The 27,020-nt window shown below is 43.7% G+C and overlaps 1 protein-coding gene across 1 annotated transcript; it reads left to right on the top strand.

The window, feature by feature from the left end:
- Positions 1-6,313: 6,313 nt before the first annotated feature.
- Positions 6,314-26,104, top strand: LOC311108182 (clavesin-2-like; the record flags this gene model as incomplete). The annotated part of the gene is made up of 5 exons (XM_084150800.1): positions 6,314-6,702; positions 7,406-7,580; positions 22,471-22,581; positions 23,059-23,279; positions 26,011-26,104. The coding sequence occupies 5 exons, from the start codon at positions 6,314-6,316 to the stop codon at positions 26,102-26,104; spliced, it is 990 nt and encodes a 329-aa protein (XP_084006926.1).
- Between the last annotated feature and the right edge of the window lie 916 nt (positions 26,105-27,020).

Here is a 27,020-nt window from a genome sequence, read left to right as displayed (position 1 = left end):
ATACTGAGATAATGGGAAATCAAATGAGAGATGGCTGATCTTGCTCCGGTGGGAGAATTGGCATCATGTATTTCGCAGAGAGCGCGTTTTTAGAGACAGGTGGGACTTTTTCTGCAGAAAGTACAGATTGGGTCATCAGATATCGTTTCCCAAAACCAATTTTATAAGATTTTTGCGAGGATTTAAGACCTACTTTAAAAAGGCAAAGTCATGCCATTCTGGTGCACATCCAAGTGCTATCCACCTTCGGGCTTTTGGCAACCGGCACTTTTCAGCGGGAGCTTGCCGATCGGCATCTCACAACCCTCGATGAGCCAATGTTTTGGACGCAATCCTCAGCAAAACGAACAGTAACACATATAATTTCCATAAACCATCGCACAACAAGTTGACGTCAAGAGGGGTATATTTGCCATGATGCCATCAATGGGTTCCCAAACACGAACGGAGCAATAGACGGCACCCACCACATCGCCATAAAATCACCATCCCAAAACGATTTCAACAATGTGAACAGTAAAGGCTTCCACTCTTTATGTGCAGGTGATAGGTTATGCGATGCGCAAAAGACGCTGCTGAATGTTGTTGCAAGGTGGCCAGGTCAAACGCACGACTCGTTCATTCTAGTAAAGTAAAGTACAGATACCAACGTGGTTAATTAAGGGCGTTTCGAAAAATGCAAACAACTAAAGTCGTGTACGAGCACTGAGGCTGAGAACAATTGGTATTTATTTATCAATGGTTATCTCCTACCGGTGTGCGTATGATGCTCCTAGGATTGTTTGATAAATACAATTAAATTAAATAAAAATTGTCACATGCGCCGAATACAACCGGTGTATACATTTACATTTACATTTACATCATTTAGCAGAGGCTCTTATCCAGAGCGACTTACATGAGCAATTAGGGTTAAGTGCCTTGCTCAAGGGCACATCGACAGATTTTTCACCTAGTCGGCTCGGGGATTAGAACCAGCGACCTTTCGGTTACTGGCACAGTGCTCTTAACCACTAATAAAGTCAAAAATAAAATAAAAAGTAACACAATAACAGAACAATAACGAGGCTATATACGGGGGTACAGGGTAATCGAGGTAATTTGTACATGTAGGTAGGGGTAAAGTGACTATGCATAGATAATAAACAGCCAGTAGCAGCGGTGTAAAAACAAATGGAGGGGATCAATGTAAATAGTCCAGATGAACATTTTATTAATTGTTCAGCAGTCTTATGGCTTGGGAGTAGAAACTGTTAAGGAGCCTTTCGGATCTAGACATGGCACACTGGTACCACTTGCCTTGCAGTAGCAGAGAGAACAGTCTATGACTTGGGTGACTGGAGTTTGACAATTTTTTGGGCCTTCCTCTGACACCGCCTAGTATATAGGTCCTGGATGGCAGGAAGCTTGGCCCCAGTGATGTACTGGGCCGTACGCACTACCCTCTGTAGCGCCATATGGTCGGATGCCGAGCAGTTGCCATACCAGGCAGTGATACAACCAGGAAGGATGCTCTCGATGGTGCAGCTGTATAACTTTTTGAGGATCTGGGGACCCATGCCAAATCTTTTCAGTCTCCTGAGGGGGAATAGGCATTGTCATGCCCTCTTCACGATTGTCTTGGTGTGTTTGGACCATGATAGTTTGTTGGTGATATGGACACCAAGGAACTTGAAACTCTCGACTCGCTCCACTACAGCCTGGTCGATGTGAATGGGAGTGTGTTCGGCCCTCCTTTTCCTGTAGTCCATGATCAGCTCCTTTGTCTTGCTCACGTTGAGGGAGAGGTTGTCATCCTGGCACCACACTGCCAGGTCTCTGACCTCCTCCCTATAGGCTGTCTCATTGTTGTTGGTGATCAGGCCTACCACTGTTGTGTCATCAGCAAACTTAATGATGGTGTTGGAGTCATGCTTGGCCACGCAGTTGTGGGTGAACAGGGCGTACAGGAGGGGACTAAGCACGCACCCCTGAGGGGCCCCAGTGTTGAGGATCAGCATGGCAGATGTGTTGTTACCTACCCTTACCACCTGGGGGTTGCCTGTCAGGAAGTCCAGGATTCAGTTGCAGAGGGAGGTGTTTAGTCCCAGGGTCCTTAGCTTAGTGATGAGCTTTGTGGGCACTATGGTGTTGAACGCTGAGCTGCAGTCAGTGAACAGCATTCTCACATAGGTGTTCCTTTTGTCCAGGTGGGAAAGGGCAGTGTGGAGTGCGATTGAGATTGCGTCATCTGTGGATCTATTGGCGTGGTATGCAAATTGGAGTGGGTCTAGGGTTTCCGGGATGATGGTGTTGATGTGAGCCATGACCAGCCTTTCACACTTCTTCAATGCATAGGACCATTCTAAATCCCATTCATAAGTATTAGGCTATTTTAGAATAGTTTCTACGCAATATTGATAAATGAGCCCCCTGGACCTGAGCCCAGTTATGACAACATCCCTCAATCCCTAGACTATTAATTGAACCTGTCGCCACTAATAACACCATGTAGGCTGCGTCTGCCAAGATGTCAGATAGTGAGATTGGTTCAGGCCTTAGCCACGGGCCGGCGCCCCATATGGTTTGTAATTTATCATGAGTTATACCCTACAGCAGCTCAACCATATTGTTCCATCTGAACATTAGTGGACACGCAGCGACCATATTGGCAACGCCCCTGGGTAAAGTTCCTATAAACCATCAACACTAGTCCATTAGGTGGCATCTGAATCACTGTCTGTCTGGCGAATGAGCACACCCTGCCTGGCAGCACTGATGCTACTTAGCACTGTGAGCCATGTTGAACCCACTCACCCATTTCTCTGAACTTGCTGGAACGGGCAACAGGAAGGCTAAGAAAAAATAAAACGTTTTAAAGAAAAATGTTCTTGACAATTATCAAGAATGTTTAATTAAACGGCAATTCGGGTAATTTGCTAACATGTAAGTTGTATGACTAATAGGCTACGTGCTTCCATCCCCCCATAGCTTGTTCAGAGATAGTTTTCCCTCCACCATCTGGCTATTGAGATAAGCTGCTGGGCATCGGCTTGATGGGCGCCTGCCCTGTCTAATATTGAAGCAGTACCAGACCAGTGGTTTTCACACAAACATGCTTATGGACCAGCCAAGGTCAGAGGCAGAGGCCCCGGGCCTATGAGGAATTAATTTAATGAATTAACTTGACTGTAAATATCACAACTCAAACTGATAGCACTGTCTTTGCATTAAGATTTGCACTTGAATCACGCCACCACTTGATATTCGAGATGAATAGGCCTACACTCTTTTTTTTTTGTATCATGCACTTTACAAAATAGGCTAGTATGCAACTCATGGCATCTTTCCATGCACTGATGGATTTGTTTTACTCACGCTTACATTTAGGCCTAAGCATGGTGACTTGACAGCATGCCAAAAAGTGCCCATTGTCAAAATAAGTGTTCTGGACTATATGGTCCTGTGGTGTTTAGCACGTAGCCTGTTTCGTCTCACTACTGTATATTTGGGATGTTTTAAACTTTACATCTACACCCCAATGTAAACATCTAAAATAGTGTTACATCACCCTCATTTATACCAGCGACACCAGTTTCCAAATACCCGTCAACAAGGCGCTGTCCACTCACGTGGTGCTGAAACGGCCACCGGCAGCACTGGAGTTTCATGACACTTTTGTGATCACGCTCTGTAATATTAACCATTTTGTAAATATCCAACTTGTCTTACCAGCTGCTGAAGCCTACATCTCCAGTTTTTTGTAGATAGGGGTAATTTCCATCGAGTATAGATAGTCTAATGTCATTCTGAATGCCATCATGCACCAATACAAATACTGCAAACTGAGTTCTAACATTTAACGACATCTATATTTAATCAAGGAATCAACCGAAAGACCAAATGGCCTATTCACAGAGCAACGTGAGTGAGCACTTCAGAATGACAGCTGCGCCTTCACAACAAAGGTAATTTGCTATGCAGGTCCGTCCATTCAATTCATTTCCTCCACACACCCGTCAGAACAGAGTGTAATTATCGGCTGCCCATTTCCCTCTCCCCCGGGAGTCTGTTTTTCCTCCCTTTCACTGCTCAGCTGTCAGTCCCGTGCTCCCTCTGGCCCATCACGCTACATCAAATTATCCACGCGTTGCCCCTTATCTTCCGCCACATCCTCGCCAGTGTCGAGCTCGAGCTGGGGGATCGGTTGAGTGATGTCCAGCATACCTGATGTTTAACTAACACTATGAATCAGTTAAGGAAATAACCAGTTAATAAACCCCACACAAGCTCTGCAGAATAAGTGACTCCAGAGGAGATGCACAAGGAACAATGGGGTTCCACTTTGAGTGAGTGGGAGGACATTTTCTTTGTTGCACTAGGTTGATACGCTCTGAAAATGGAGCCTTTTATATCTATAAGACATTGAACTGAATGTCTCATCATCGCATATGGCACAACGAAGCGTATGTGAATCTCAGTCTGTCTCAGACAACAGCACCTATGATTATTCTCCAGGTTGGCAATTATAATATAGGCATACACACGGAGGTTTGCGCACCATTATAAGGGCTCAACTCAACAGCCATGATGCGGATGGTACCTCAAAAAATCACATTGATTGGACCCCTGTCAAGTCAAGGGGTCCCCCGCTGTGTGTGCGCGCGCGTGTGCACCTGTGCGCATGCCAAGTCCTCCTCAACAGTGTGCGCTGTTGATCTTCGCCCTCAGAGCTTGGCAGCAATTTGGGCAACCTTTGTAACACAACTTGTAATCACATTTGTTTGTCCAGGGGAGAGAGCAACAAACGCAACAAATGCTGGACCAGACAGGTTGGTATTTATTATTCAGTTGAGGGGGCTCTGGCCCCGCCCTGAGTGGGAGGACCAGGAGGACAGTGTGCAGCCGTAGACATAATTAATTGCCTTACTGAAACAAAGCCCATGTCGGGATGCTCCTGCAATCAATTAAATAGATCTATCAAACCAATTGTGTTGCCTATTTGTTGCGACATTGTATACATTTTGATGTAAAGTGTCACAATAATGAAAGGTAGGGCCATAGGAATAAACTATTTGGGGTAATGTAAAGAGAATGAAAATTACCCAAGAAGTCATAATAACACGTGCATTGTTTTCTGTTCTAAGCCTATAGCCTAACGCAGAATTGGTTCCTCAATGCAATGCTAAATGGCATAAACATGAAAGAGACTCTGCATGGTTGGAGGTCGGTTCAAAAATATAATTGACACAGCACCAGAATAGCCTATATGCTAAAGTGAAATGAATAATTCACGCCCCACAAATTGATGACAGACTGAGATTGAGACGATGATAGAGGAGTAATCAGCATAAATTCGGATGTAAAATCAGAGTGGGGAGACTATGTCTGGTCTGGTTGCAGCCAATGAGCAGGTGGTGTTTGGGTGTGATGAATAGAGAGAGGAGAGAGGGTGATTCTCCCTCCTTCACCATGTGATGACTGCCAGAGTGACTGTATCACCGGAGCGATGTTTTTTTGTCACTTTCAACAGCAACAAAACGGCAACAGCAGCACTGACGTACAGCAACCGCAAAAAAATCCCGGAGCACTACCGCGCTCAGAACAACGTGACTTGGATTTGGTCATACAATATTGGGACCAAAACACACAGAATGGAAATAGACAGCATGCTGGATGGAGTGAGGATGTCGACGGAATATGACGCCTTGATTCTTTGACTGTAATTTCTAGCAGTCGGTGACAGCATCTTTCTGATTCTGAATTGCAATGCATTCGGTAAGGAGAGTTATGACAAGAGTTGCTGCAGGGTGCCGCATTGCCTGACCGCTTGATGGTAGCATAGTGTAATCCTTTTATGGTAATTTTAATGTTAGAGTATTTTGGGTGGGGATGGATGATAACGGTTGTCTCACAATTGTGTGTTTAGGCTTCCACCATAGCCAGGTTAGAGATGCAATTGGTAGCTGAACATAGGCTATTCATAGACCTATTTGGGAAGTCAGCAACAGCCAGTATTGCGACTGATTTGAGAGCTATAAATGTCAAAATATGAAAAGAAAGTTGGAAACAGAAGTCAAATGTTAGATAGGTACAGGTGGAATCATAATGGCGCTGTCCAAAAAGTGAATACAGCCTATGTTGCACCTTCTATCATAGGCCTACTCAGGAGGACCCAGGACGATATCTGAAGTCAGGCTTTGATTTTAGGGAACTGATTGAGAGGGTCCAATAGGCCTATACGTGACGCATTCATTGTTGGAGGTTTTGGCTCCTTCGACGGTAATATTTTACCTACCATTCAATATTGGCCGTGGACGTTGAAGCAAGGACGATGGCTCACTTACAAGCGGGCTTGTCCCCAGAAACCCTGGAGAAAGCCAAGGTGGAGTTAAAGGAGAACCCCGAAACTCTACATCAGGACATTCAGGAGGTGAGGGACATGATCATCACCCGCCCAGACATTGGCTTTCTTAGGACAGAAGATGCTTTCATCTTGCGCTTTCTCAGAGCGCGGAAATTTAACCATTTCGAGTCGTTTCGCCTCTTGGCCCAGTATTTTGAATATCGTCAGCAAAATCTGGATATGTTTAAAAACCTCAAAGCAACCGACCCGGGAATCAAGCAAGCCCTCAAAGACGGATTTCCGGGGGTGCTGACCAACTTGGACAGATATGGCAGGAAAATACTGATTCTCTTTGCTGCTAACTGGGACCAGAGCAGGTAATGTCCGTCTGATATTTGGGAGCTGTCCTTTCAGAACTACTGTAATGCCACTTGACAGTTTGCTTGCAGTCGACCCTCTATATATTTTTCACAAATCTGTGGCATTGGCTTTGTTGTAGCCTAGCCTCATGAATTTAACCAAAACATAAGCCCCATCAATTGAATTATTAACCCCAAGGCAAGCCCTGTCAGTGTCTCATGGATGTAGGCCAGGGAATGGGCCTAGACTAGGCTGCACATGTCAGTAACAATGCTATCACCTCACTAGTGAATGATGAATGTAAGGATAAGAGTGTCTGCTAAATGACTAAAATGTAAATGTAAATGTAAGTGTCGAATCAGATATAATCAAATTACGTTTCACCACATTATTTTATTGCAGAGATTTGAGTTTGTGATCTTTTTACTTTAGGGACCCACTCATGTGATCTCCATAGTCACAATGACAACACATTAGTAATTTCACACAATAGCAGGGTGTGAAAAACACACAAAAGGCCATCAGCACTCATACAAGTCAAGTTGTCTCCGCAATCTGGATCTCTGTGTATTACTCTCCTGAATTAAAAGGTTAAAGAGTCACATTCTGTATTTACTGCCAAACAAGGGTATGCTGGTGACATTTCATTTTTACAGTTAACTATTTAACTGGGATTACAGTACTAGAATAGTCTCCTAATGCTTTTGCTCACCTCTATAGGTATACATTTGTGGATATACTGCGATCTATTCTGTTGTCGCTGGAGTCCATGATAGAAGATCCAGAGCTACAGGTGAATGGATTTGTCCTAATCATCGACTGGAGCAACTTCACGTTTAAGCAAGCCTCCAAACTAACACCGAGTATGCTGAGACTGGCCATAGAAGGTTTACAGGTAATAGTCTCAACATTCTTCTAATCCTTCTATTAGCTACTTTTGACACTTGACTCCATTTACTGAGATTACACAGATTACTCCTAATTTAGATGGGTTTGCTACATTTAATCATTTTAGTCAAGCCTAAAACAAAAAAGTCCTTTGGGGATTTTTAATACACCAGACACTTGTCAGTCTTGCAGTGTTGAAGTGCAGATCTTCATTGTTGTTATGGTCAGTTATAGAAATATAGCACTACTGCTACTAGTTTATATGGGGTGAACATTAGCGACAAGCTATATTTCAACTGCTTACCACACATGGTCCTGCACATCTGGGATGCTTGCTGGAGTAGTGGGACAAGTCCCTGAATCTTCATGAGAAACTGTTTCTGACCAAATATCTTATCATTCTCTTGGTGATGTGACAAATTGTTCAAATGTAAAAGCACATCCACTCAATAATCACTCCTCTGTACTCTCAAAAATGACTTTACAATCAAAGACTTGCATAAGAAATGAATAATGACATTGCCATTTTGATTACTGGTGGTGTGGGACTATGATTGTAATCTTCAGCAGGTGATGCAGAGACTCAAATTTGAACAACATTCCTTTGACCCTGTTCAATCATTTCTAATGGAATACAAAAAGACAAGGTCTCTGTCCAAGTGCATCCTTTGGGAGGTGGCAAACCAAAATATAAATATGATGTATAGCCAATAGCCTAATAACAAAATGCATACAGAAATTATTCTCAATGTCCTTGCTAATTAATTTTTTGTCATTTAGCAGACACTCTTATCCAGAGCGACTTACAGGAGCAATTAGGGTTAAGTGCCTTGCTCAAGGGCACAGACAGATTTTTCACATAGTCGGTTCTGGGATTCGAACCAGCAACCTTTCGTTTATTGGCTCAACGCTCTTAACCGCTAGGCTATCTGCCGCAAATTCCTCTGTAGTCCATCATTCAAATTTCAATGTATAGCTGTGTAGCCATGTACTATGTAGCCATGTAGAGCATAGGCAGTTATCACCAGAAATGTTTGTTGACTTAATATCAATGGAGGACCATGATGAGGCCGTTGCACATTCCACTGCCTCTCCAGACACAGATTAGACTGTGAGTAATTGATCACTGCTATTAGTATCTCAGCCTCCCAATGTGCCGCTAGCAAATCGTGTGGGAACACTGTTGTCATCCTTTGAACAGAAAACAAAATAAAACCCAACAGAAACATTGTACTAACTAATGGAGTCAACCACAGAATCAACAGTTACTGGCTAAATGTTTCTCCCTGTCTGAGTCGGAGAGCTCCAACTGAAACCTATTTCAATCTGAGCAGGTTTATATCTACAGTACATAATATATGTTTGTCAGCTCTACAATAGTAGATACTTCATAAGGTATGTATGCTATTTATTACATGGTATGGTATCCTCCACTACTGATTGTCCACCTCAGACACAAAATGTGTTGTCCAGTGCCTGACCCCTCTCCTCATAATGCTTCTCTCCAGTGTAATGGATAGTGGTGACATCCTATCTGTGGGCCCGCTTGACACTGAGCACTGAGAGCATCTCAGGGAGTTGTGGCCCTCTGGTGGGTTTTGTAATGACATTGAGGGGCTCTTGTGTGCCAGCACGCCTCATGATTCACTATGCCTGTCATGAAGGGCCTGAGCTGCTAAAGAAATCACACACAAAGAAAAGCACATTCAAGACATCAACATTAGGTTTTCATCCTCAGCTAAGGTTAACACTTGTTGCCTCTATGGGTATAGATTTTTGATATTGCCAAGACTTCAAGATGTTCTTTTTTTTGTATTATATTGTGAAGGACATGTTATAGCTAATGATCTATCCATATTACATATCACTTGTACTTGTATCAGGTGCAGCTCACTGTTTGCTGCCCACCAGTGTGTGTGTGTGAGTGTGTGTGTGTGTGTGTGTGTGTGTGTATGTGTGTGTCTTCAGGATCTCGGTTCAGCTTCTTTATAATTTCCTGTCAGTACATTTGTTAATGCACGTGGGTGGTATGTTCAGAATAACGTGATTAATTTCAACATTACAGTCAACAATGCAAAACATTTTTTTACACTACCACTGGCAACAATGAAAACACTGCTTGCAGAATTTTTAAGAGATTATGGAAGATTCTGAATCTTAACAGAAAAATGTAAATTCACAGAAAATCTGAACATACCCCATAAGGATATTTCAAAACGCATCTCCAACTGTGTCTGCTAAATGACGAAAATGTAAATGTCAATGTGTAATAATTTAGTTTCCTTTTCCCAAACTGACAGTCACATCTATTGTTGTTGGAATAGCTAATACACAGAGCACAAACTCTAGTACAGATTTCATTGTGTATTGGAAAACAAAGAGAAAGAAATTAAGACATGTTTAGAGTGTGGGTATTCTTGGCAAATCAATACCAAGAAAAACAAATGCTTGGAATGAGTAGAACACTCCATGCTGGCCCTGCTTTCCCCAAGCTATGCTTTGTTATCTTAGAGCCTCTTCCTCTCTCTCTCTCTCTCTCTCTCTCTCTCTCTCTCTCTCTCTCTCTCTCTCTCTCTCTCTCTCTCTCTCTCTCTCTCTCTCTCTCTCTCTCTCTCTCTCTCTCTCTCTCTCTCTCTCTCTCTCTCTCTCTCTCTCTCTCTCTCTCTCTCTCTCTCTCTCTCAATTCAAAGGGCTCTCTCTCTCTCTCTGTCTGTCTTAGCCATGCCTTTTGTCCCTCTTAGTCTAGAGAAATAACCTGTGTTCAGCAGCCAATCACAAAAGGCCAGTCTTCCCCATCCCATCCCACACTGAGTTTCCGTGGCAACCTGTCCAACCGCCATGCTATGTACTCTCCAGATGGACTGCTAGATGAGAGAAACACACTTCTGCCATTCTACCTCATTGTGGGTGATGATGTGTGCATTGTTTCTGTGGGTTTAAGACAGAGTGGGGGAGAAATATTTTACATTACCATAATTCTGCAGATGTAGGGCTGTAGTCAGTCCCTCTCTCAATTTGGTATTTTTCTCCATAATTATGTAATGTGGTGCAATGGTGCTAATTTACATTTTAAAAGGTGACATCTTAAAACCCATTTAGCCGGGCTCAATCAATCAGTTATATATGATTAATCAATTCTATATGAGTGCAACACATTTTTCAAATGCTCTTACATTTTTGCATTTGAGTCATTTAGCAGACGCTCTTATACAAAGCAACTTACAAGAGCAATTAGGGTTAAGTGCCTTGCTCAAGGGCACATCAACAGATTTTTCACCTAGTCGGCTCTGGGATTTGCACCAGTAACTTTTCGGTTACTGGCCCAACGCTCTTAACCACTAGGCTACCTGCCGCCGAATCCTCATCACTATTAATAATGATAGTGGTAGATTGTCAGTGAAATAATTGGAACTGCGAGAGGTTCATGCTTGGAGTTATTTTTAGAGCTCATTTTTGTGAGCACTCTATAAAGTATTCATATTGCATTGCCAATTTTTCTAGTTGTATAGTGTTAAAAATATACATTTTGTACATTCACAAGTGAATGTGTTTTTTCCCCCTGCGTATGGCTAATATACTTATTTCAGTAGCAGCAGATACGGCTGCGTTGTGCTTTGAGGACAGTGGCTGTAGCTACAGTATACAGTATATGCTGTTCTGTCTGAGGCTTGGGATAAGGAAAGTCTACTTTTATGAAGAGGTGTAGTATGAATAGGATTTATGGTTTTATGCTTGAGAATGAAAGTACTAGATAATTTGATGGAATATTTTGTTTACCAGATTTGTTATTTTTGAGTTAACTAGGACTTTGCCTGAGCTTGGTATGCCCTTGAGAGTGGTTCAATTGATTGAAAGTCTTTTCCCTTTGTTATCTAACATCTAATCCCTCAGATTGTATATCTATTAGCTGTCCTGTCAGTCTCTCACCTATCAATACTCTTCTACATACTGTAGCAACACATTGTATATACACTACATAACCAAAAGTATGTGGACACCTGCTCGTCGAACATCTCACTCTAAAATCCTGTGCATTAATATGGAGTTGGTCCCCCCTTTGCTGCTACACCAGCCTCCACTCTTCTGGGAAGGCTTTCCACTAGATGTTGGAACATTGCTGCGGGGACTTCCATTAAGCCACAAGAACATTAGTGAGGTTGGGCACTGATGTTGGGCGATTATGCCTGGCTCGCAGTCGGCGTTCCAATTCATTCCAAAGGTGTTCGATGGGGTTGAGGTCAGGGCTCTGTGCAGGCCAGTCAAGTTATTCCACACCAATCTCGACAAACCATTTCTGTATGGACCTTGCTTTGAGCATGGGGGAATTGTCATGCTGAAACAGGAAAGGGCCTTCCCCAAACTGTTGCCACAAAGTTAGAAGTACAGAATCATCTTGAATGTCATTGCATGCTGTAGCGTTAAAATTTCCCTTCACTGGAACTAAGGGGACTAGCTCGAACCATGAAAAACAGCCCCAGACCATTATTACTCCTCCACCAAACTTTACAGTTGGCACTATGCATTTGGGCAGGCAGCGTTCCCCTGGCATCTGCCAAACCAAGATTTGTCCGTCGAACTGCCAGATGGTGAAGCGTGATTCATCACTCCAGAGAACGTGTTTCCACTGCTCCAGAGTCCAATGGTGGCAAGCTTTACACAACTCCAGCCGAGGCTTGGCATTGTGCATGGTGATCTTAGGCTTGTGTGCGGCTGCTCGGCCAAGGAAACCCATTTCATGAAGCTCCCGATGAATAGTTATTGTGCTGATGTTGCTTCCAGAGGCAATTTGGAACTCAGTAGTGAGTGTTGCGACTGAGGATAGATGATTTTTATGCGCTACACGCTTCAGCACTCGGCGGTCCCGTTCTGTGAGCTTGTGTGGCCTACCACTTCGCGGCTAAGCCGTTGTTGCTCCTAGAAGTTTCCACTTCACAATAACAGCACTTACAGTTAAACGGGGCAGCTCTAGCAGGGCAGAAATTTGATGAACTGACTTGTTGGAAAGGTGGCATCCTATGACGGTGCCATGTTGAAAGTCACTGAGCACTTCAGTAAAACCATTCTACTGCCAATGTTTGTCTATTGAAATTGCATGGCTGTGTGCTCGATTTTATACACCTGTCAGCAACGGGTGTCGCTGAAATAGCCGAATCCACTCATTTGAAGGGGTGTCCACGTACTTTTGTATATATAGTGTATGTATCAGGGTTACATTGTATACAGTACATTTGGAAAGTATTCAGACCCCTTCACATTTTACATTATTACATTACAGCATTATTCTAAAATGTATTAAATTGCTTTTTCCCCTCATCAATCTACACACAATACCCCATAATGAAAAAGCAAAAACAGGTTTTTAGAAATTTTAGCTAATTTATTAAAAATAAAAAACAGAAAAAGTATTCAGACCCTTTGCTATGATTCTCGAAATTGAACTCAGGTGCATCCTGTTTCCATTGATCATCCTTGAGATGTTTTTACAACTTGATTGGAGTCCACCTGTGGTAAATTCAATTGATTGGACATGATTTGGAAAGGCACACACCTGTCTATATAAGGTCCCACAGTTGACAGTGCATGTCAGAGCAGAAACAAAGCCATGAGGTCGAAGGAATTGTCCGTAGAGCTCAGAGACAGAATTGTGTCGAGGCCCAAGAACACAGTGGCCTCCATCATTCTTCAATGGAAGACGTTTGGAACCACCAAGACTCTTCCTAGAGCTGGCCGCCCAGCCAAACGGAGCAATCGGGGGAGAAGGGCCTTGGTTAGGGAGGTGACCAAGAACCGGATGGTCACTCTGACTGAGCTCCAGAGTTCCTCTGTGGAGATGGGAGAACCTTCCAGAAGGACAACCATCTCTTCAGCACTCCACCAATCAGGCCTTTATGGTAGAGTGGCCAGACGGAAGCCACTCCTCAGTAAAAAGCACATGACAGCTCGCTTGGAGTTTGCCAAAAGGCACCTAAAGGACTCTCAGACCATGAACAACAAGATTCTCAGGTCTGATGAAACCAAGATTGAACTCTTTGACCTGAATGCCAAGCATCACCTCTGGAGGAAACCTGGCACCATCCCTACTGTGAAGCATGGATGTGGCAGTATCATGCCGTGGGGATGTTTTTCAGTGACAGGGACTGGGAGACTAGTCAGGATCGAGGGAAAGATGAATGGAGCAAAGTACAGAGAGATCCTTGATGAAAACCTGCTCCAGAGAGCTCAGGACCTCAGACTGGGGCGAAGGTTCACCTTCCAACAGGACAATGACCCTAAGCACACAGCCAAGACAACGCAGGAGTGGCGTTGGAAACAACTCTCTGAATGTCCTTGAGTGGCCCAGCCAGAGCCCGGACTTTAACCCGAATGAGCATCTCTGGAGAGACCTGAAAATAGCTGTGCAGTGATGCTCTACATCCAACCTGACAGAGCTTGAGAGGATCTGCAGAGAAGAATGGGAGAAATTCCCCAAATACAGGTGAGCCAAGCTTGTAGTGTCATACCTAAGAAGACTCGAGGCTGTAATCGCTGCCAAAGGTGCTTCAACAAAGTACTGAGTGTAGTATGTAGTACGATATGTAGTAATATAGGGAGAAAACCCTTTACCCAGACAGATACTTCTTACAATCCACTGAGCAAGAAAATATAAGTTTTTCTTTTGGTCAGTATTCTTAGTCAACTCAGTGTTACTGTATTGTTTGGATGCAAACTATGGTCTGATTCATGCATAGGTAGTGATGTCAATACAGGTAGATAAAATAGCCCGTGAGCTTTGAAGGGGTTATACAAAGTGTTTTTCCTTTTCTACTTGTGGTGAAAATGCCAGTAGAAGAACACTGACCGAATTAATAACTTATTGAGCTCTGATATATTCCAATCGATTGCATGTTTTATTAAGCCCACCCACAAGATGGATGAATTGAAAGCAGCAAACCGCTCGACATGGTTCTCTAAGCTTGCTGATAACGCAGTGAACTTGCTCTATTGTATTCAAATCATATTTATGAATTTAGTCATGAACGAGAACCTTTTCAATGTGTTTATCTCCAAAGTCAAAGTATACCCAAAAGCTGCGAAATATGGATTTTACCCTCCCTCAGTCAAGTCTGGACTTTAATCAAGGGCAAGTCTATAATATTTACAGATTCGACCCGTTAACACATTTTGAGTGATTCAGAAGAACAGAACCTTTCCTCAATGAGCGGTCAGGGATTATGCTGTGCTGTGATCAATAGTGCAGTACGCACATGTAACAAGTCCAACCAAAGCACTCCCTCCATCTCTCTGTTTGACTGTGAATCTCCCAATCTGAATGTTCAGCTCCACTGCCTCCTATCCCACAGCCCTGTTCAAGAGACTCTCAGCTGGCTGAGGAATCAGCAGCAGACATATTTGGGACAGAGGGGCAGAGGAAAACGAATTGTTAGTCTGCTTGCCTGGTTCCGCCTGGCACTCTGGAGTTGTATTGTTGTTTCTCCTGCAGCAGAACTGTGCTGGTCTGGTCTATAACAGGATGTGGTTTTGCCAATAAGTGTAGCTTCATCCCTCACAATGAACTTTTCCCCAACGTTTTCACTTTACTTTTTCCCAAGGAAAGCAGGCCGGATCTGGCAGGTGCAGATAAAGTGTCTCCTGTGGTGCCTACGTCATTGACGTGACCTATCGTTAGTGACAGTCTCTCTTCTCTCTCTCCTTTCTCCTCTCTCTATTTCCATGGCTACGTATTAATCCAGGGTCTATCTCTTCAAAGAAAGCAGAGAATGTTCAATGGCTTTATGTCATTTTCAGTTTTCACTTAACGTAGCTCTCAATCAAAAGCCTTCCCCAGATAGCCTACTACAGAGTGCTGTGGGCCTGTGCTTATTGTAGTCTGCTTTTAAACTAGTGCACATGAAGAGGCCTGATTCCAGTTAAGGCATAGCCGCGGGAAGTAGGGGTGCTGACGGTGCTGCAGCATCCCCTGAAAAATCCTAATAATAAAAAATAATATATTTAAGAAATATATATATATATTTAAAAACATATTTTTTCACAAAAGTAGTGCACTGGGCCTTTAATAGTGCTGTATTAGCGGACCAATATAGCGTCTGCAGCGTATAAATAATAATAAAACGCAGCACCCCCACCCCCAAACTACTTCCAGCGGCTATGAGTAAAGGGATATAACAAAGTAGCATCTTCACTTCAGGCTACATTTTCTTTTAAAAAGGACTCCACTAAATTGATGTTTTCTTTTTTCAGTTTCACAGCAGGATTAGTTCACTCCATCCTTTATCAATGACTCCTGAAAAGAGCTGAATTTAGAGAGCTCGTCAAGCCAATCCTATGAAGAAAAAAATGAAGCCAGGAAAAGATGGGCTCATCAGTTTCACAAAAAAATTATGTGAAAACATGAGAGCCGAATTCCAGAATTTTCTATATCAACATTAGTGGAAGAAGCACAGATTGACAATTGAAATAATTAGATTTCCATATTATAGGCGATAACTTTTAGTATGCACCGTCTTATCTCTTGGGTTTGCATGCATATACCTTTTTGCCATGTTTACGAATCAGTTGCCAAATTCATTCTAGACCATGAAGCTCAACTTCAAATAAGAGTCATTCAAAATGGAGATAGTGCTTGCACTGTTGCAATCGGCTAATCAGCATTTTCTGGTCGACAAATCACATGTCATCAGTGTATACCATTGAGTCCTTGTAGAACAACACATTCTGGGATTTTGCCTCCATCAGTGTTCACTGAGGGGTTTGACAGCTTGGCTTTGTAGGCTTCTATTGCCATCAATGTCTTTCTGCAATGCAAGGAAAAGTCCCATCAGCTATCTCTGCCTTGTTAGGTGGGCTGCCCTTGAATCTCTGCCCTAGTTTCTTGCTTTTGATGCTTGGGGAAATCTGTGATGTAATATCAGGCAACCTTTATGTCTTCAACAGAAGACATCAGGAGGCTAAACTGTGACATAACAGCCACCAAGAGATACATTGTTTTCCGTGTGGCTATTAACTAATACATCTAAACAGAAGCTAATAAACCAACTGAAATGATCTTGTGATAAAAGATCTTTGGAGCCCTGCAAAATGGCCCAGGTACGCCCACGTCCATCTGTTCATGTTCCGTGCTGCTGGCTTCTGATGATGCTTGGATGTCATTTGCCTTTTTAGCTGCTCACAGTTAAAGATGCATATCCCTTTCCTGGTTGCTAAAATTCTAATAGTTCGCCTAATTTCAGTTGTACCATCTAAACCGCTGTGAAATATATTTTCCATAACCAAAAATATTGTATTTTCAGCTGTTTGAAGCTGGTGTACAAAACCAAAAGTAAAAGAAGCAAAAATGAAACTTAAGAAAGGGTAGCATAGAAATAGCACACATAGAACAGATCTAACTCTTCTTAGACTTGCTTTCAATGAGAATGACAGATGTATAACACACATTTTTATGTGAATTTGGTCTGGTCGATCAAAAGTTACATATTGCAGCTTTAAGCTTAATGCTCTCTCAATTATGGAGGCTTTCCTCCCCAACTGAAACAGCAGCAAAAGTAGGTTGTAGCTAGAATAAATCAATGAGGGCAGCAGTGGTTTCTATTCTTCCCCTTTACCTCTTTCCTCCTTCCCCCAACATCACACTAGAGGTACAGATCAAGCTGGTTCTACCAACAACAACCAGAGGAGGAAGACGGAGTCTCCATCGTGTATTCTGTTTTGTGTGTCGTATACACTCAGTGTACAAAACAGTAAGAACACCTGCTATTTCCATGACATAGACTGACCAGGTGAATCCAGGTGAAAGCTATGATCTCTTATTGATGTTAGTCATTCAATCCACTTCAATCAGTGTAGATGAAGGGGAGGAGACAGGTTCAAGAAGGGTTTTTAAGCCTTGAGACAATTGAGACATGGATTGTGTATGTGTGCCATTCAGAGGGTGAATGGTCAAGACAGAAAATGTAAGTGCCTTTGAATGGGGTATGGTAGTATGTGCCAGTTTGTGTCAAGAACTGCAACACTGCTGGGTTTTTCACACTCAACAGTTTCCCATGTATCAAGAATGGTCCACCACCCAAAGGACATCCAGCAAATTTGACACAACTCTGGGAATCTTTGGAGTCAACATGGGCCAGCATCCCTGTGGAACGCTTTCAACAACTTTTAGAGTCCATGCCCTGAAAAATTGAGGCTGTTCTGAGGGCAAAAGGAAGGTTTTAGGAAGGTGTTCCTAATGTTTGGTATACTCAGTGTATAACGCAGATGGCGCCTTCATCCTAGTCAAAGCTGTCGGATGGATCACAAAGCGGGAGAGGGGATATTACATAGTCTGATGCTGCTCTCAGGGAGATAGCCCAGGCTGTGGCACCCTGGGAGATTTGTCCAGGCGAGGCACCTTCTCTCCCTGTCCACTATCAGCTGTGTCTTATGGTGTTGTGTCAGAAAACAGAGTCTCAGCCTGTGAGCAGCTCTACTGGTGCCAGACGATGGACCGCCCGATGTCCTTGCAGCCAGACCAAGGGACGCTAACCCAGCTGTCCAGCATCACCGTGGCGAGAGCGCGTGTCCGTTCCTGAGACAGACAGAGCCCTTAAAGCTCAGTTCTGTCATCTTCATCATCAAAGCACATGGCTCTTTTCTCTCTCAGTCAAAGCAGGGCAAGAGCAAACACTGAGGGTGATGAGGAGTATCCTGAACAAACGATGGACTCACACTGATCCCTGTGATGTAAAGAGATTAAGGTGTATGGATCCGTCTGTTTGGCTTCTAGGCCTAGATGTGCACATGAAGCCATTAGTGTCCTGTTTTAAAAATGAACAACCATCTGGTTATCTGCAAACTATGCATAGCCAAGAGGCAAGATCTATCTCACACTGCAAGGATACCCTCTGACACTTCAACTTTTTGTCTGAAAGTGTGATAGAGAGAATTAGTATCCCTGTTCTTCCTCTGTGTTGTGCAATGAGTTGATTGCCATGCTTAGTCAGTAGAGGTATTCGTTCCGCTGGGAAGATAGGTAGAGCACAGCTTGCGTTAATGAAAAATTCCCAGCGTGGGCTCTCTGAGCTGGGAGAAAAAAACTCTATAATAACAGTCGTCTGTGATCTTAAATGTCGAGCCTGATGAATGTGGATTAAAAACTAGGGAAACCCTACTGAAAAAGAATATCATAGACCAGCCTAATTTCCAATCTGGTCCATGCTGGTCTATCCTGGTGTATGCTGGTCTGATTGCTGGTCAAGATGGTCTGACCAGCATGGTCTAGCTGGTTAGGCTGGCCAACTAGCTGATCAAGCTGGCGATGCTGGTGAACAGCTCATGCTGGTATGCTGGTGATTCTGGTATGCTGGTGACTAGCTCATGCTGATTAATAAAATAAAATAAAATGTTATTTGCCACATGCGCCGAATACAACAGGTGTAGACCTTACAGTGAAATGCTTACAAGCCCTTAACCAACAATGCAGTTTTTAAGTAAAGAAAAGAAAGTGTTACGTAAAAAATAGATAAGTAAAAAATAGAAAATAGAAAATAATTAAAGAGCAGCATTAAAATAAAATAACAGTAGGGAGGCTATATATAGGGGGTACTGGTACAGAGTCAATGTGCGGGGGCACCAGTTAGTCGAGGTAATCGAGGAAATATGTACATGTGGGTAGAGTTTAAGTGACTATGCATAAATAATAAACAGAGTAGCAGCAGCATAAAATAGGGGGTTGGGGTGGGGTGGGGTGGTGGGACAATGCAAATAGTCCGGGTATCCATGATTAGCTGTTCAGGAGTCTTATGGCTTGGGGGTAGAAGCTGTTAAGAATACCTTTAGACCTAGACTTGGCGCTCTGGTACCGCTTGCCATGCAGTAGCAGAGAGAACAGTCTATGACTAGGGTGGCTGTAGTCTTTGACAATTTTTAGGGCCTTCCTCTGACACCGCCTGGTATAGAGGTCCTGCATGGCAGGAAGCTTGGCCCCAGTGATATACTGGGCCGTACGCACTACCATCTGTAGTGCCTTACGGTCGGAGGCCGAGGAGTTGCCATACCAGGCGGTGATGCAACCAGTCAGGATGCTCTCGATGGTGCAGCTGTATAACTTTTTGAGGATCTGAGGATCCATGCCAAATCCTTTCAGTCTCCTGAAGGGGAATAGGCTTTGTCGTGCCCTCTTCACAACTGTCTTGGTGTGTTTGGACCATAATAGTTTGTTGGTGATGTGGACACCAAGGAACTTGAAGCTCTCAACCTGTTCCACTACAGCCCTGTGGATGAGAATGGGGGCGTGCTCAGTCCTCATTTTTTTCCTGTAGTTCACAATCATCTCCTTTGTCTTGATCACGTTGAGGGTGAGGTTGTTATCCTGGCACCACACGGCCAGGTCTCTGACCTCCTCCCTATAGGCTGTCTCATCGTTGTCGGTGATCAGGCCTACCACTGTTGTGTCGTCGGCAAACTTAATGATGGTGTTGGAGTCGTGCCTGGCCATGCAGTCATGGGTGAACAGGGAGTACAGGAGGGGACTGAGCACGCACCCCTGAGGGGCCCCAATGTTGAGGATCAGCGTGGCAGATGTGTTGTTACCTACCCTTACCACCTGGGGACGGCCCGTCAGGAAGTCCAGGATCCAGTTGCAGAGGGAGGTGTTTAGTCCCAGGGTCCTTAGCTTAGTGTTGAGCTTTGAGGGCACTATGGTGTTGAACGCTGAGCTGTAGTCAATGAATAGCATTCTCACGTAGGTGTTCCTCTTGTCCAGGTGGGAAAGGGCGGTGTGGAGTGCAATAGCTATTGCATCATCTGTGGATCTGTTGGGGCGGTATGCAAATTGGAGTGGGTCTAGGGTTTCTGGGATAATGGTGTTGATGTGAGCCATGACCAGCCTTTCAAAGCACTTCATGGCTTCAGGTTATCTTAGTGTTCTTGGGCACAGGGACTATGGTGGTCTGCTTGAAACATGTTGGTATTCCAGACTCAGTCAGGGACATGTTGAAAATGGCAGTGAAGACACTTGCTGATGCTCTCATGCATGCTTCATGCTGGTGATGCTGGTATGCTGGTGACCAAGCTGGTCCATTCTGGTCTATGTTGGTCTAGCATGGTCAAGCTGGTCAAGCTGGTCTGCAAAACTACACCCATCATTATCATATTTCCCAGCATGCTCTTTTGCAGTTAGATTTTTAGAATTGTTTGTTTCAATATCAGTGTTCTTCCATGTACATTGATTGATTAATTAATCAATTAATTAATCTTATGCTACACAAAGATAAATAACTGTGATGCGTGATTTAAAGGAGTCAGGCGCAGGAGGGTAAATCACAGTATACAGAGTTTATTCCGTAATCCAGCGTAACCAGTCCAGTGCGCAACACAGGCGCACTGGAACAAACCCCGGCAATACAAAATACTGAGCTCAACCGAGCTACTAATCCTCACAATGAACAATCACCCACAAGGACAAGGGGGCAGAGGGAACACTTAAACACGTACTAATGAGGGGAATATGAACCAGGTGTGTGTAATTGACTAGACAAGACAAATGGAATGATGAGATATGGAACGGCCGGTGACGACGAACACCGAAGCCTGCCCGAACAGGGGAGGGGAGGCAGCTTCGGAGGAAGTCGTGACAGTAACATTGTCTAAACAAATCCAATCTGTTAGTTGCACTAATTGCACCCGTTACTGAAATGGTTGTTCCAGTTTAGGTGGTTTAGGTAGTCTAATTTATTAATCTTTCGAAACCCTGGCAGTCGTTCCGAATGTGTAAGTGAATAAAAGTTCAAATTGTTGGATATCCCCACTCTGGCTGGATTCCAATAGGAATTAAACATTACTTTGCAAGCCAGCATAATGTGACTTAATGCTGGTTTTGTTGGTGACCAGAATATGCTGGTACGCTGGCAACCAATTTATGCTGTTCACCAGTGTCCAGAACACAGAGAAGGCTGATCAGCAGCAAAAACACAGCGAAGGCACCAGCAAAAACACAGCGAAGGCTGATCACCAGCAACAACACAGTGAAGGCTGGTGACAAGCATGACCAGCCTATGTTGGTCTATGCTGTTTTCTTTTCAGCAGGGAAGCTACAGTGAGCTAGCGACACAATTGTCAACTACCTCCATTAGCTAATTAAAATAATACAGGTAGCCATTACACCAGTCTTAAACTTCAGTAAAGTCTGCAGAACGGATGGGAACCACACTTACACATGAAACTGAGGCATTACCATTGTTAAATGTTGTGAGACTATTGTGTATTTTGAGCTTTCCTGGTGATTTTACTCCCACAGGTTTGACTATAGCTGTGATGTTGCTCTGCTGCGGTGCCTGTGCGATGTGACTTTACCCCAGACTGTGTCACTAGATTACAGGGTGCACTCTGGGTGTTCCACCTGTGTCCGCCTCACAGACAATCCCCTAAATCATCAGATTGCTCCTTTACATAAACTTCTCCCCAGGGATACAGTTCTGCTGCTCGTCAGCCAACCCTGTTATATCAGAGTATAATTTCAGCATACTCCCTGTGTCCAAATTAGAACAGACCATTATGATAATAGTGTTCAACCTATGTCTCCAACCTGCATGGCAATGTAACAGCACGGAACAATTCAATGTAAATGCGATATTGTAAGATAAATGGACTGGGTGAATTTCAATGAGCACATGAACATAAAGCCAAAATGGAAACCCATCAAGATAAATCTGTAACATTGGAAAAGGAAATGAAAAAGAACAGAAGGACCTTCTATTTACATTCTGTTTAAATCCACTCTCATTAGCCAACATACCCTCCTCATAATGTAGTTTGAATAGAATAAAACAATATATGCTCCTAGCGAAAACACAGCAAAAGTGGATTAAGTCCGTAACCATACCAACAGGTAGAATAGTGAGTTTATTTGTGTTTTGTGTTGCCCACAGGACAGCTTTCCTGCCAGGTTCGGAGGAATCCATTTTGTGAACCAGCCGTGGTACATCCACGCCCTGTACACCGTCATACGGCCCTTTCTGAAGGACAAGACAAGAAAACGGGTAAGATGGGAGGATGTTGTTGAGTGAAAATTCTGAAAAATCACTTTGACAGAGACCAACAGGTCAACTGTGTTGCTATAACCAATGAATGTCAGGTCATTGTATTCAACATATAGCCACCGGTTATCGTACTTTCTGAATAGCTGCTGTCATATAAACATTGTTCAGGTCAGGACATTTGCTTTTCAAAAGGGTGAATCTATCCACTCCAACAATCTGTAGACTTTTGTAACATGTTCTTAGACAGTATATGCTTATTATCTATCTGTGTCAATGTTGTGTTGTTGTTTTGTCCAGTGCTTGACTTGGACTAAAACAGAATTGTTTACATTTAGGTGCAGAAGCTCCACAATACTTTTGAGCTAATATTCTATAAGAGGAACATGATCTCAAGTAGTAGAACATTCGAAGTGCCGGTACTCAGCTCTGGTGAGCTCCTGCCCAAGTCTAGCACTGGTTTTGTCCATCCCTCTCTAGATCTTCATGCATGGGAACAACCTGAACAGCCTTCACCAGCTCATGCACCCTGAGATCCTGCCCTCTGAGCTGGGGGGGATGATGCCCCCCTACGACATGGGAACCTGGGCCCGCACCCTCCTGGACCACGCCTATGACGAGGAGACCGAGTACTGTCCCGAGTCCTACTCCCTCTCTGTCAAAGACCTGGAGAAAGACCTGTCTCCCAAAACCATGAAGAGGTCAGTCTAGACTCTGGACAGTCATGTTATTCACGTGTGTCAATGCGATAGATTGTGTATCATGTGTCTACATACGAGATAAAGGTAGAGGTGTCTTCTAAGAAACCGATATGTTCGTCTGTCAGATATGTCATATCAGATGTAATATTTCCATTTATAAACCGGATGGTTCCAGCCCTGAATGCTGACTGGCTGAAAGCTGTGGTATATTAGACTGTACTCCACGGGTATGACAAGAATTTACTATTTACCGGTCTAATTACGTTGATAACCAGTTTATGCATTGCGTCGTGCATCAGAACAGCCCTTAGCCATGTAATATCGGCCATATACCACACCCCCTCGGGCCTTATTGCTTCAGTATATCATATAGTATATGGTTCATCTAATAACCATAGAAATAGGGCAGATATGGAACATACAGTGGCTTGAGAAAGTATTCACCCCCCTTGGCATTTTTCCTATTTTGTTGCAACCTGGAATTTAAAATTGATTTTTTTGGGGTTTGTATAATTTGATTTACACAACATGCCTACCACTCTGAAGACGCAAAATAGTTTTATTGTGAAACAAACAAGAAATAAGACAAAAAAACTGAAAACTTGAACGTGCATAACTACTCACCCCCCAAAGTCAATACTTTGCAGAGCCACCTATTGCAGCAATTACAGCTGCAAGTCTCTTGGGGTATGTCTCTATAAGCTTGGCACATCTAGCCACTGGGATTTTTGCCCATTCTACAAGGCAAAACTGCTCCAGCTCCTTCAAGTTGGATGGGTTCCGCTGGTGTCTAGCAATCTTTAAGTCATACCACAGATTCTCAATTGGATTGAGGTCTGGGCTTTGACTAGGCCATTCCAAGACATTTAAATGTTTCCCCTTAAAACACTTGAGTGTTGCTTTAGCAGTATGCTTAGGGTCATTGTCCTGCTGAAAGGTGAACCTCCGTCCCAGTCTCAAATCTCTGGAAGACTGAAACAGGTTTCCCTCAAGAATTTCCGTGTATTTAGCGCCATCCATCATTCCTTCAATTCTGACCAGTTTCCCAGTCCCTGCCGATGAAAAACATGATGGAGTTTTACCTTCGGCAATAAGTTCAGTTCCACTCCTGCTGCCTCACAAAACACTTTGACTAAACCTGTACAGACATAGGTCATGAAGGCCTTATTGCCTTGGGGCTATTGGCCTCTCCAATGTCCCTTTTTCAAGAGCCATCTCAATTTGTCAAGTGTGTTTGTGTGTGTGTGTGTGTGTGTGTGTGTGTGTGTGTGTGTGTGTGTGTGTGTGTGTGTGTGTGTGTGTGTGTGTGTGTGTGTGTGTGTGTGTGTGTGAGTGCGCGTGTGCGTGTGTGCATGTGTGTGTGTGTGTGTGACTGAGGGAAAGGAAATACATGCACTTCCCCCATTCATAGCACAGCATCTTTAGTAAAACATGTTTGGATTCAGCAGATTTGAATCAGTAAAATTCATTGTCATTGACAGTTCTGCTTACAAAGACAGTAGACTGACACAGCAGGCAAAGCAATGAGAGATACAGCACTGTATGGGATTTTCATAAAGGACATAAAAGCATTGAATAATGTCTTTATTCCTATTGTTAAGCACTCTGTTGCCCTGCACTGCCCTGTATATGTGACAGAAGAGCATTTGATTGGTGTATCATAGCATCCTGGCCAGGGTCCTGATGTATGGTGAACTAAAGGCTGTAATCACCAGCAGCCATATGATCTGATATGACTTATTTAGTCAGGGCTATTATCTCCCCACTGTACGCTGCCATTCATACACTCCACAAAGGTCAGGCCAACATTGCCTCATTAAAATAACTAAATCGGATATGAATCACTGTTAGAGAACCATATGTTTTGTATGATGAGCCACTGTGTCATGGCCACCGCATAATGACACAGCCATTCTGTACTGTGTGACTGTGATGTGTGTGAGTGGTGGACTGGCTCTGAGGCAGATCTGTTTTACTTCACTGCTGCAGTAATTACATAGCTTCCCGCTAGCAGCAGTAGCTGTATGAACTTCTAAATGTTAACCTCACTGAGGCTGACGTGATTGAGTTCTACTATTCATTCCAAAGGTAATTTAGCCCCTGTGTTAATACTGTACATTCATTGATTTTATTTTGTTTGTGGGTGTTTTTTTCCACAGGTGAATGAAGCGCTGGTTGACTTAGTTATCATCATCAGTCGTATGAATGTTTCTCTGTCACGGTAGACACAGGAGACCAACCTGTCCCAGATTTATGCATGATGAATGATAGCTCCCATTCCCCAAAGCAGCTTAGGCTTTTATTAGAGAAATATATCAAAAATAGGTCAGACCAATGTCTGAGGATGACATTTTGTGATCAACTTTTCAGGCTCATGTACTAGACAAGTTAACACACTTAATTTTTCTTGGAGAAGATCATTTTTATTGATGGTTTTGTGTGCTTGTGCATGTGTGTGCATTTGTGTGTTTTGCGGTATTGCATGTAACCCAAGGCCTATTCTAAAACAATTCATGCGAATGGATTTTGGGATGCATTTATGAAACCAATCGTCTATGACCTTGTATGATTCCCATGTGTGCTACCTGCTCTGCAGGATGCAAGGGTGCTCTGATGTTCACACCTTTTCATCCCACTCCTTTGTACTTGAGGAGGTGAGAAGTCATCAGTGATAGTGTTTCACTGAGCACAGGCCCCTCTGATGCCAGTCATCTTTTATTCATATCCACAGGTCCCAGTCGGTGGTGGAGCCCGGAGTGCTTAAACGGCCAGAAAAAGTGAAGAGCGAGGAGGAGAACATGCAGCCACTGCTCTCGCTGGACTAATGTACAGTCTGACACAACAGAAGCAGCCTAGAAAACATCGACCCTCAGACAGACAGACGGACAGACAGACAGACGGACGGACGGACGGACGGACGGACGGACGGACGGACGGACGGACGGACGGACGGACGGACGGACGGACGGACGGACGGACGGACGGACGGACGGACGGACGGACGGACGGACGGACGGACGGACGGACGGACGGACGGACGGACGGACGGACGGACGGACGGACAGACAGACAGACAGACAGACAGACAGACAGACAGACAGACAGACAGACAGACAGACAGACAGACAGACAGACAGACAGACAGACAGACAGACAGACAGACAGACAGACAGACAGACAGACAGACAGACAGACAGACAGACAGACAGACAGACAGACAGACAGACAGACAGACAGACAGACAGACAGACAGACAGAAAGAATGCCCTTGTTCCCCCAAAACAAAAAAATATCACAGAGACATAAAAAGGAGGTGAGGAGGAGGGAAGAGATTGGAGCACGAGAAGAGCCTGTTGTTGCATCATAAAGATGGTCTGACCCACCATTTTGAGGGATATTTCTAAAAACAAAAAAGGAAGAACAGTTACTAGCAGAGTTTCATATGTTATTGTCAAGTGCCAATTCAAACTTGTAAATACACTTCTGATCCAAATCCCAGAAGGATGGGGAAGTCATTGTGACAGGAACACATGTAGAGACTGCTGTTAATATTCTGTATGTGCTTCTCGTGAAATATTTTGTGAAAAAATGGTACTATAGGAGGTTGATGGAAAATCACTCTTAAAGGGGATGGGAGCTGGGGACTTTTGGTACAGTTTTTAAAATGTCCAAACCGGCAAGTGCAGCTCAGGATTAGTTATAATAATGATGAGGTTATCTTCAAATACGAAGCAAAAAGTG

Source organism: Coregonus lavaretus, assembly GCF_964263955.1.
Source record: "Coregonus lavaretus genome assembly, chromosome: 33".
Classification (NCBI taxonomy): domain Eukaryota; kingdom Metazoa; phylum Chordata; class Actinopteri; order Salmoniformes; family Salmonidae; genus Coregonus; species Coregonus lavaretus.
Note: the sequence above shows the minus strand (reverse complement) of the source record. Positions and strands in the feature narration are given on the sequence as shown.